The sequence below is a fragment of the Ichthyophthirius multifiliis genome, assembly GCF_000220395.1.
Source record: "Ichthyophthirius multifiliis unplaced genomic scaffold scaff_1120509249562, whole genome shotgun sequence".
In the NCBI taxonomy this organism is placed as follows: domain Eukaryota; phylum Ciliophora; class Oligohymenophorea; order Hymenostomatida; genus Ichthyophthirius; species Ichthyophthirius multifiliis.
The window spans coordinates 1-10,684 of NW_004087602.1; the positions used below are offsets into that span (position 1 = coordinate 1).

Sequence of the window (10,684 nt, forward strand, 5' to 3'; positions counted from 1 at the left end):
AAAATAAAAAATTATATAATATTAAATATATATATATATATATATATAAATATATAAATAAATAAGGTTAATTTATTATTTTTAAATTATGATTTAATAGTTGATATTGATTATGGATATTTAAATGAGATTATTTATAAAAAAATTTAAATAAAATAAGAAATATCAATAAATATTTTAAAATTATATATTTTAGAGAATTTTATAAATGAAGATTTTCAATACAAATCAATATCTAATTAAAAATAAAGTTTTTAATCAGAAAAAATTAATGATTTGGAACTTTTTCGCCTTTGGAAATTTTTAAAAAATTACACTATGTAAAATTTTTTTGATTTTTTGAAATTAAAATCTAATGAATCTGTTTCTTAAGATTATAAATTTCCTTCTCCTCTGTTTCCTCTCGAATAATAATTTAATTAAAACATTTTTCTAGAAGATAATGACACTTTAGTTATAGAAATATAAAAGTAAAATAAAAATTAATTTTCTTTTCCTTTCCTTTTATATCTTCCTGAAGAAAACAATGCTATAATAAGATAATAATGTTCTTTTTGCTAGCATTTTAAAGAATTAAAGTTGTCATGTAGATGTTAAATTATGTAATATTGTTCTAAAGAATGTAAAAAAGAACATAAAATAAATCATTAATGTCCTATATTAATAAATAATGACAAATATGATATAAATGATAATTCATCTAAAGGAATTTGCGGTTTATAAAATTTGGGAAATACGTGTTATATTAATAGTGCATTATAATGCTTGAGCAATACAAATATTTTAACAGATTATTTTTTAAATAATTATTTTTTAAATGATATAAATGTAAATAATCCGTTAGGGACAAAATGTTATTTGGTAAAAAAATACTTAAAATTAATATAAAAAATGTGGGTAGAAAATAATAAAGTGATTTCACCAAAAAATATAAAAGAAATAATTTAAGATAAACAAAAAATTTTCTAAGGAAGTTAATAACATGACTCTTAAGTAAAATAATTAAATTATAATAAAAATTAATAATTTAAATATATAATTATAAAAATAAAAAAAATATAATAAATATATATATATATTTATATATATTAATATATATATTTGTATATATATATATTAAGGAATTTCTATCATATTTATTAGACTATTTACATGAAGATCTTAATAGAATTTAAAGCCAATAAAATAATTAAAATGTTAATAAAAATAATAATAATATTAATAATAAATAATAATAATAATAATAATAATAATAATAATGAAGATTTATTAGCTTTAAATAGTTAAATGGAATATCTAAGTAAAAATTAAAGTATAATTATTGATTTAATGTAAGGTTAATATAAATCAAAAGTAAATTGTTCTGTTTGTAATTATTCTTCAATTAATTTTGAGTAATTTTTGAATTGTACATTACCTATTCCTTTATTTAATTGCAACAAAATCGATTTTACTATTTGTTTTGAAGATTCTAACAAGATAGATATGGAAGAAAGTTTTCTTTTTTATAGTTTTTAAGGAGAAACATTATTTTCTTTAAAAAATTATTTTTCTAGAAAATACTAATTTCTTTTTTAAGAGCTTTTACTTGTATATTTAAAGTAAAAAAAAACTAAAAAAAAAAAAAAAAATAAATAAAAGTGATTAAGAAATATTATAAATTTTCGATAAAAATGACACTTTATTAGATTAAATTGTAGAAAATAAACCCGTTTAGGGTAATAAATTTGTTCTTTATTAAATTTAAGACTTCCAAGAAGATAACATTTAAAAAATACTTGTTTTTATAAAAATGACATATATAAAATAATAAAAGAATAAATTATATTCTACTAATAGTTATATAAAAAATTAATTTACATACCCTCGTGTATTTAATTTAGGTTTGAATTTAAATACTAAAGAAGTCCATTTAAGGATTTGGGAGTATATGAGTAATTTTTTAGATAATAACGAAGATAAATAAGTTGATTTTTATGAAAAAAAAGTCTTAAATAATCCTTAAAAATATTATTCTTTGAAAATTTAAACAAATTCGAAAGGATTTTATAGTTAAATTTAATGTTTGTAATTTTTTTATATATATAAATGAAAATAAATTTTATTTATTTTTAGTTTTTGTGGCTAATTTACATGTAAAAATTGTGATTTAGAGTTTTCCGAAAATTTAAAATTAAAGGAAATTTATGAAAAAAATAAAAGTATAAATGAAAATAATTTAATATTAGAAATTTTTTTCGAAGAATAAAATACCGAAATAAATATAGAAAAAATCAAAGAAATTGACTTTCCTTTAAATGATGATTTCGACCAGAAAATCATTTCAGAATAAAATTAATTATATAAACCTAGAGAAATTAATATATATGATTGTTTTTCTTAATTTTAATAAATAGAAGAATTAAAAGAATCTAATCTATGGTTTTGTGCTTTTTGTTAGAAAAATTAAAAAGCATTTAAACAAATCAACCTATATACAACTCCTTAGGTTTTAATTTTACATCTAAAAAGATTTAAGACTGATTAAGATAAAATTACTAAATATATCAGTTTTCCTTTATAAAATCTAGATTTAAAGGATTATGTTTAAAAATAATATACATCTTAATATCCCTTTTAAGGATAAGATATTATTATATAGCCTTAATATAAACTTTTTTAGGAAAAAAATAAACTAGTTTATGATTTATATGCTGTTATTAATCATTAAGGAAATCTTAATGGAGGCCATTATACTGCTTTTGCATTTAATTAGGACAAATGGTGGCTTTTTAATGATTCGGAAGTAAAATAAGTTAATGAGAAAGATGTATGCACAGATTAAGCTTATATATTATTTTATTAAAAGAAGATTTGAATTATATATATATATATTATTTGTATAATTATGTTTTATATTTTAATTTTCTAATTTTATTAGAAAAATAAATTAAAAAAAACATAAAAATAAGTTATTAATTATTTATTAATAATCAAAAATTATAAAAATATTATATTATTTAATAATTATTAAATAAATTTTTAATTTATAAAAAAAAAAAATTATTTATTTAATATATATATATATACTATTTTTTTTTTTTATATAAAATAGAAATTTTTAATAATATATAATTCAATAATATAAACTTATATTATAACTTTTAATTAATAACTAAATATTTTAAAATAATAAATTATATACAAAATATAATATATAATAAAAAATATTTATATATATTTATTATTAATAAAATATGAATAATATATATTATGTAAAAAATAAAAATATTTATATTATAAGTGTATGTTTAACTAAATTTTTTATAATAAAAATCAATTATATAATATTTAAATAACCTTATTTTATTTTTTTGTATTTATTATAGTATAAATTTAATTAAATAATTTTTTTTTAAAAAAAAAAAATTATAAAAAAAAATGATATTTTTATTACATTATTTATAAAAAATTCATATTTAAAAATAATATTGTTTATATTATTACTATTGTAATAATGTAATAGATTTAGTTTAAAGATATTTTCAAAAATATAAATCATGAATATATTTAAATTAATATATTTTAAATAAAAATGAATAATTATCTAAAAATAAATTATATTATTATTAAAGATAATTTTTATATTATAATATATTAAATAAATTATTATTATATCTTTTTATTATTTATAATTATATTTTTAAATAAATTTATTGTATATAATATATTTTATATATTTAATAATTTTTTTTCATATATATAGTTAACTTAAATTTATCATTTAAAATAATAGTTATATGCTTTTATATCTTCTTTTATGAATATTTAACAATTTTATTAATTTACACTTTTTTTTATATTTTAATAATTTAAATTTTATTTTCTTAATTATTACTATTTTTTAATAATTGTAAGAAATATGTATTAATTTTACTTTTTAATAAATAAACAAAAAATGGAAAATGGAAAATTAAAGAAAATCAAGAAATATAAAATAATACAAATATACATATATTTATATATAAAATATTATTTTTATTTTTTTTTTTAAAAAAAAAATTAAAAAAATTAAAAATATAAAAAAATATATGGACAAATTAACAGAAAATTAGCAAAAAGCCCAACAATATATATAAGAAAATAAAATTGAAGAAACAATTCAAGATCTTTTATTTAGTCTTGTTTAAAACAGACCTGAATAGCCTATAATAATGATGGTAATTCTTTGTTTTTTTTTTTAAAAAAAAAAAATACATATTGAAAATTTATACAGATAAAATATTTGGCAAATCAAATCCCATAATAAACTTTAAAATAACATGGAATAATTATCGAAGATTTAGAAAAAACACAATAAAATTAATAAATAATATACCCAGAATTTGATTAAAGTTCAAATAATTTATTTAAATAAGCTCTAACTCTAGAGAATTTTTATTAATATAAAAACTTAAAAACTTCTTTCCAAAATAATTTACAAATTATCATTTAAATTGCATTAGAAAATCAAAAATATAAAGTCGGGCTTATTTCAGTTGACCCAGATTGTCTAAATACATTCAAATAAATTTATAATTAGGTTCATATGGGCCTTTTTGGCGAAATGTACCCTTTAAAAAAAACATTTGAATATGAAAAAAAACTGAATTTTTAACCTAAATAATATTAAAACATTAAGTTTTTGGAAGATTTTTAAATAAAAATTAAAAGAAATTTACATGGAATTTGCTTTAATAGTACTCTTAGTGAAAATCAAAGATAATATGTAATGTAAACTATTATAAATTGCATTCAATTTAATTTAAAAGATATTTTTAGCTAAAATATTTTTTATTTAAGTATAGAAATATATTTATTTTTAAATAATATATATATATATATATATATATATTTTATTTTTTTATATTTATGTATATAAACATTAGACAATATTCAAAATTCTAATTTAGTTTCAGAAAATTAAAAGTTTTTTAAATAAAATTAAGAATTATATAATAAAAACGGATTAAGATTTAAAAATTGGCCTAATCATAGATCTATATTAATATCAAATGATAACAAGTATTTAGACTATATAAATTATAAGTAATTTTATTATTAAAAGATATCTAATATGGATTAATAAAGAAGATCATTTTGAAATTAAATGTGTTGGAAACTAAGATTAAAATTTTATGGAAAATTTAATTGATTGTATAAGTTAGTTGAAAAATCGATAATATAATAAACCTTTAATTTTGCAATAAAGAAGGGTTTTCAACTGTAAAACCTATATATCAAGGATTAGGTTTAAAATTTAAATTAAGAATTAAAATACCTTAATAATTTATGTAGAAATTTAAATATAATTTATAAAATGTTAAAAAAAGTTAATTTAAATACATAGAAATAAGACATATTAAAAATGTAAATTTTTTATATATATAAGACTTTAATTTTAAATTATAAAAAGGATGCGTAAAAATATTAAATTTCTTTGTCAAAACATATGGATTAAATTATTAGTCTTTATTTAATTATATTGAAAGTTTTTTTAGATTACTATATAGCTAAATTATTGTAATAACTTCGTATAGTTTAAAAAGAAGAGAATATGTGTGTTTAAAGTAATTAAAATAATAATAAATACAAAAATCAAAATAATAATATATAAAATAATCGAAGCAATAATAGTAATGATAATCAATAAAAAAAGAAAAAAAAAAAATATAACATAAATAAATAATAATAATTAAAAATTTAAAATATAGAAGAAAATATATAAAATAATAATAACAATAATAATAATAATAATAATAATAATAATAATAATAATAATAATGATAATAATAATTATAGCAATAAAAATAATATTTAAAATATTAATCAAGATAAAGTATATAATAATATTAATGATAATATATATAATAATTACAATACATAAAAAAATACTAATTTATTATAAGAAAATACATACTTATAAGATTAAATTGATAATTATAATCATATTTAAATAACAATTTTTGATGATAGTAGTTATAATAGTACTTCAGAATTTAAAAAAGATTAAGATTTAATCGAAAAAGTATTATTGCCTAATAGTAATTAAAAATTTATTATATTTATTTTATATTATTATTTAATATTTTATTTTAAATCAAGAATAAAATATTTAAACTGCTGAAAGTTCAGAAATTAATGAATACACTCCTTTATTATAAAAAGATTAAACATATTATATTTAAAAGAATGATATAATACAATAATTAATAAAAAGAAGTGAAAATTTAGTGTTTTAAATGTACAATTGCAAAAACTTAATAAATAATTCTTATTTTATATTAAGAAGAAATTTCTAAGATATTCCTTTAAAACCTTAAATGACATAAACTAATTTTTAATAAATTGATGATAAAATTTATCTTATAATTAAAAATTTAAAAGTAACAAAGATATATTTTTTAAAAAAGTAAAATCTTTTTTCTCCTTTTTCTCATTTTTTTTTTTTATATAAAATTAAATGAATATATAAGCTTTTTAATTTTTTGTTCTATATATTTTTTTTTTGTAAAAAAAAGGATAATTTTAAAGGAAACTATATAAATTATTCTGATATTAATTATTCAAAAAAAATAAATGAATTAATTAAAGAATATGATTTAAATATTTAATAAAATTTTAAAAACTAATATGGAACAGGAATTTTTTAATCAGAAAATACTTCTTAAAAGTAAAAATATACATATATTATTTTAATAGCATATATATTTCATTTTTTTTTTATTTAATTTTAAAACAACAACAAAAATTAATAAAAAAATAAAATATCATTATATAATTAAAAAATAAAAAGGTTAATAATAATTAGTAATTTAGATGATCATTTAATTATAATTTTGAAAATTGATTAAGAAAAATTATCTGAGAATTTAAAAAATCTATAAAGTATTATTGCGCATCAAAATATAAGTTTTTTTGTTAATTAAAAAGGAGCATATTAAACAGAAAACCCAGATTACTAAGGTTCTGGTATTTTGGCATGTTTCAAAATTAAATTTGAAGAAAAAGGACATCTATAAGAAATATAAATAGAAGATCTTAATAGTTAAATTTAAACAAAATAATCAAATAATTAAGCAATAATTACAGCAAAAGAGTTAAATAATGAAAATTTAAATGAATTTGTGTAAATTTGTAACCATTATTTGTTAAAATCTTACAATTTATATAATAGATCTGAATAAGATAAAGGTAATATTATAAAATTAATTTTTTTTTATATTTTTTTTTTAATAATAGATAATAGAATTTGAAAATAAATATATATTTATATTACTTTGTAAATTAAATATATAATAAAATAAATAATTTAATATAAAACTTTTATTAAAAAAACAAAAAAAACAAAAAAAACAAAAAAACAAAAAAAATGTAAAAATATAAAAATTATTTTCTTTTGTTTTTTAAATATATATATATATATATATATATATATATATATATATATATATATATATATTTTCGGGAATAATATTTTTTTGTTTTATTATTTTACAAAATATAATATATTTTTATTGAATAAATAAAAAAATAATATTTTAAATTTTAAATTATTAATTTTCATATAGAAAAAGGGAGAAAAAAAAAATAAAAAAATATTTTGTTTATATTTTATGTCATTCATATATTATTGATAATTTTTATTTTATAAATAAAAAAATATATTTCAATTTAATTTAATAATATTCTCAACTCTTGTACAGGTTTCTTCTAATAATTTTAAAATGGTTTCTTCTATGTTTTCTCTAGCATTTTTTTCATTCTAAAAATAAAATATATAATATAATATTAATTATTAATATTTTTTTACATTCAAATCTTATTAAAGCTTATTATTTATATCTTCTAACATTTTAAACATCATATTTTATGTTTCTTCTCTTTATTTTTTTTCAGTTAATAAAATCTCTTAAAATCTTGAAATTTCATCACCAAGTTTATTAATTAATTATTAATTTCCATCTTCTCTTTTATATTAAATTTTATTTAAAATAAATTAAAATTTTAATTTAAAAATTACCTTATTTTTCTTTCCTATTCGATTTCGTCTTAAAGCTATAGTATTTCATCTCCAACTTCTTATTAAGTTCTTTCTTCGAATTCTTCTCTAAGTCTTTTATCTTTTCCTAAATCTACTCTCATCTAATAAATTCTTTCATCTACAGATTTTAAAATTTTTTGTTCAGAATCTTTTTTTAATTGTTTTTCCTTGCTGATTTCTGAATTTATCTTTTATTCAATATCTTTAAAATCTTTTAACCTTTTTTCAATTACAGTCTATAAAATATATATGCATATATATATATATATATATATAAATGTATATATTTATTTATTATTTTTAATTAAAATAAAATGTATATTTATTTTAAAACATTTTTAATATAATAATTTATTTTTATTTTTTTACATCTTTTTCTACTTTTTCTGAATTTAAACCGTCTTATATTTTTAATATTTATTCTTATAAGTACTTTTTTTAATTTAAATTTTTTCAATTAATATTATTTTACTTTAAATTTTTATTCGTCTTCATTAACATTTTTGGTAATTTTATCCTTTAAAGTTTTTATTTTTCCTTCATAAACTTCTTTTTTAATCTTTTTTTATTTGAAAATATAATATTTTTTGCTTTTTTTGGAAATACTATATTTGATTCATCAAATTGAAGTTGTATATTTGATAATCTTTCATTTAATTATCCAAGTCTTATTTTAGAAGGAGAAATAACTAAATATATATATTTTTTAAATTTTTTAAATTTTTTTAATTTTTAAACAAGAACGATCTAATTGTGAATAATTTCTTTATGGCGAGAAAGATGTTAGTAACATTTTTTTAAATATTTTTATTTTATTAAAAAAAAAAAAAAAGAAAATAAATAAAATTTAAATTAAATTATATTCCTATTTAAAATAAAAAAAAAAGTTGTTTTTTTTCTTAATAAAAAAATATATATAATTATTATTTTTAATAGACATATAAAAATAACTTAATTTATATATCATAAAAAACATGGCCAGAAATGAGGAAAAAGCGCAAGCAATGTTAAATAGATGGTGGAATATGAGAAAAAATCTTAATAGGACTCCTGCAAAGGAGCGCCCGACAACCCACCATAAAATAATGTAAATTCCAAGAATAAATGATTGCGAAAAGTTTAGGTTAATATATATTTTTTCTTCCTATATATATATATATATATTTATTTTTAAAGAAACGCTATTTTGAAAGAAATAAATAAAAAAGTTTGTATTATATAAAATGCAGGTTTAGGGGAACATAAAATAAGAGAACTAAACGATGAAATAAATAAATTAATTAAAGAAAAAAGCTCCTTTGAGGAAAGAATTAAAGAATTAGGTGGTCCTGATTATAAATAATAAATTAAAAGGATGTTTGAGGATGATGGAGATGTTTTGCCAGGTATATATTACTAAATATTTTCAGTATTTTATGATACATGTTTATAATAGGACATGGAGATTATCATTATTTTGGGGCAGCAAAAGATTTACCTGGAGTAAGAGAATTATTTTAAAAGAAAAAACCTGAGCCTCCTAAAAGAAGTTTAATTGATATTTACAGAGGGTTAAATATGGAGGATTATTATGGAGTAAAAGAAAATGAGAATCAGGAATTATTAAAAAGTGAATAAATAGTTGAGGAAAGGTTGAAGAAAGAAGAAATATAAAATTGGATTAATCAAAACTAAGATTTTATTTTAAATTATTGTAAAAGCAATAATCCGGATATTGAGGAAATTTTATAATTAATTGAAATATAAGCTAACGATGATTCAGACGATGAAAACTATAGTTTTTTATTTATTTTTTTAAATAAAATTATTAATAGATTTTTTTTATAAAATTTTTATATAGATAAAACGGAATAGGAATAGTAAAATTAATAAAATAAAATTAAAAAAAAAATCGAAGATATGACTGAAGAGGAAAAATATGTAGAATAAAAGAAATAGGAATTATTAAAAAAATATTTATATGCAAATAATGACGATGATGAATAAAAATAAATTAAATAAAATTGTGTAGAAGATGAAGATTAACATTTAGTAAAAGAATTAATTGAAATGAATAAAATTCAATGAAATAAAAAATTAATTAATATCAAAAATATATTTTCATTTAATTTAAAATATTTTATAGTAAATTAATGGGAATAAAAATAATTAAAATTATTATATTTTTTTCTTAAAAAAAAAATATTAATCATTTTACGTTTTTAAATTAATTGTATAATAAAATATATATATAATATAAGCTTGTTTTTAATTTTTAATTGTCGCATTTTCAATAATAATATATTATTTACATAAAGATAAAAGTAAAATTATAGATAAAGTATTAGATATATTCATTTTTTTTAAATAAATTTATATTAAAAGTTTATTAATTCAAAGTATTTAATTCAAAAATAGTTTTGTCTTTTTCATAAAATAATTAAAAAAATAAAATAAAGATTAAATTATTTATGAATATAAAAGAAAACATTTAATAAATGAAGAAGAAAATATAATAAAATAAATATATCTTTATTTAATAAATAATAAATATAAAAATAAGGTACATAATATAGATATAAACATAAATATATATAAATATATTAATATATATATATATATTTATATATATATATCTATATC

The 10,684-nt window shown here is 14.7% G+C and overlaps 3 protein-coding genes across 3 annotated transcripts, besides 31 other annotated features; 2 read left to right on the forward strand and 1 right to left on the reverse strand. All coding sequences in view use genetic code 6, as the record gives it.

Annotated features, from left to right (window-relative positions):
* Positions 1 to 12: 12 nt before the first annotated feature.
* Positions 13 to 56: a microsatellite.
* Positions 13 to 64: a microsatellite.
* Positions 13 to 65: a microsatellite.
* A 725-nt stretch (positions 66 to 790) lies between these two features.
* Positions 791 to 819: a microsatellite.
* A 163-nt stretch (positions 820 to 982) lies between these two features.
* On the forward strand, positions 983 to 2,857 carry IMG5_012180 (ubiquitin specific peptidase 31, putative; the record flags this gene model as incomplete). Its single annotated transcript, XM_004039677.1, has 4 exons — positions 983 to 993; positions 1,122 to 1,510; positions 1,557 to 2,067; positions 2,116 to 2,857. The coding sequence occupies 4 exons, from the start codon at positions 983 to 985 to the stop codon at positions 2,855 to 2,857; spliced, it is 1,653 nt and encodes a 550-aa protein (XP_004039725.1).
* Positions 1,057 to 1,117: a microsatellite.
* Positions 1,185 to 1,260: a microsatellite.
* Positions 1,199 to 1,260: a microsatellite.
* Positions 1,604 to 1,640: a microsatellite.
* Positions 2,858 to 3,200: 343 nt separating the features above from the next.
* Positions 3,201 to 3,264: a microsatellite.
* Positions 3,215 to 3,280: a microsatellite.
* A 301-nt stretch (positions 3,281 to 3,581) lies between these two features.
* Positions 3,582 to 3,655: a microsatellite.
* Positions 3,656 to 3,813: 158 nt separating this feature from the next.
* Positions 3,814 to 3,865: a microsatellite.
* A 169-nt stretch (positions 3,866 to 4,034) lies between these two features.
* Positions 4,035 to 4,068: a microsatellite.
* Positions 4,037 to 4,068: a microsatellite.
* A 779-nt stretch (positions 4,069 to 4,847) lies between these two features.
* Positions 4,848 to 4,873: a microsatellite.
* Positions 4,874 to 5,584: 711 nt separating this feature from the next.
* Positions 5,585 to 5,642: a microsatellite.
* A 95-nt stretch (positions 5,643 to 5,737) lies between these two features.
* Positions 5,738 to 5,834: a microsatellite.
* Positions 5,738 to 5,893: a microsatellite.
* A 184-nt stretch (positions 5,894 to 6,077) lies between these two features.
* Positions 6,078 to 6,116: a microsatellite.
* Positions 6,117 to 7,349: 1,233 nt separating this feature from the next.
* Positions 7,350 to 7,391: a microsatellite.
* Positions 7,392 to 7,428: 37 nt separating this feature from the next.
* Positions 7,429 to 7,480: a microsatellite.
* Positions 7,481 to 7,687: 207 nt separating this feature from the next.
* IMG5_012190 (IQ calmodulin-binding motif family protein, putative) lies at positions 7,688 to 8,855 on the reverse strand (the record flags this gene model as incomplete). Its single annotated transcript, XM_004039678.1, has 7 exons — positions 7,688 to 7,783; positions 7,832 to 7,988; positions 8,042 to 8,298; positions 8,432 to 8,494; positions 8,535 to 8,621; positions 8,669 to 8,751; positions 8,801 to 8,855. The coding sequence occupies 7 exons, from the start codon at positions 8,853 to 8,855 to the stop codon at positions 7,688 to 7,690; spliced, it is 798 nt and encodes a 265-aa protein (XP_004039726.1).
* Positions 8,300 to 8,349: a microsatellite.
* Positions 8,306 to 8,349: a microsatellite.
* Positions 8,496 to 8,545: a microsatellite.
* Positions 8,764 to 8,796: a microsatellite.
* Positions 8,856 to 9,036: 181 nt separating the features above from the next.
* Positions 9,037 to 10,129, forward strand: IMG5_012200 (Isy1-like splicing family protein, putative; the record flags this gene model as incomplete). Its single annotated transcript, XM_004039679.1, has 4 exons — positions 9,037 to 9,185; positions 9,239 to 9,447; positions 9,498 to 9,839; positions 9,903 to 10,129. 4 exons carry the CDS (start codon positions 9,037 to 9,039, stop codon positions 10,127 to 10,129), a joined length of 927 nt encoding a protein of 308 aa, XP_004039727.1.
* Positions 9,851 to 9,904: a microsatellite.
* Positions 9,853 to 9,904: a microsatellite.
* A 477-nt stretch (positions 10,130 to 10,606) lies between the features above and the next one.
* Positions 10,607 to 10,656: a microsatellite.
* Positions 10,630 to 10,684: part of a microsatellite that runs on past the window's edge.
* Positions 10,630 to 10,684: part of a microsatellite that runs on past the window's edge.
* Positions 10,667 to 10,684: part of a microsatellite that runs on past the window's edge.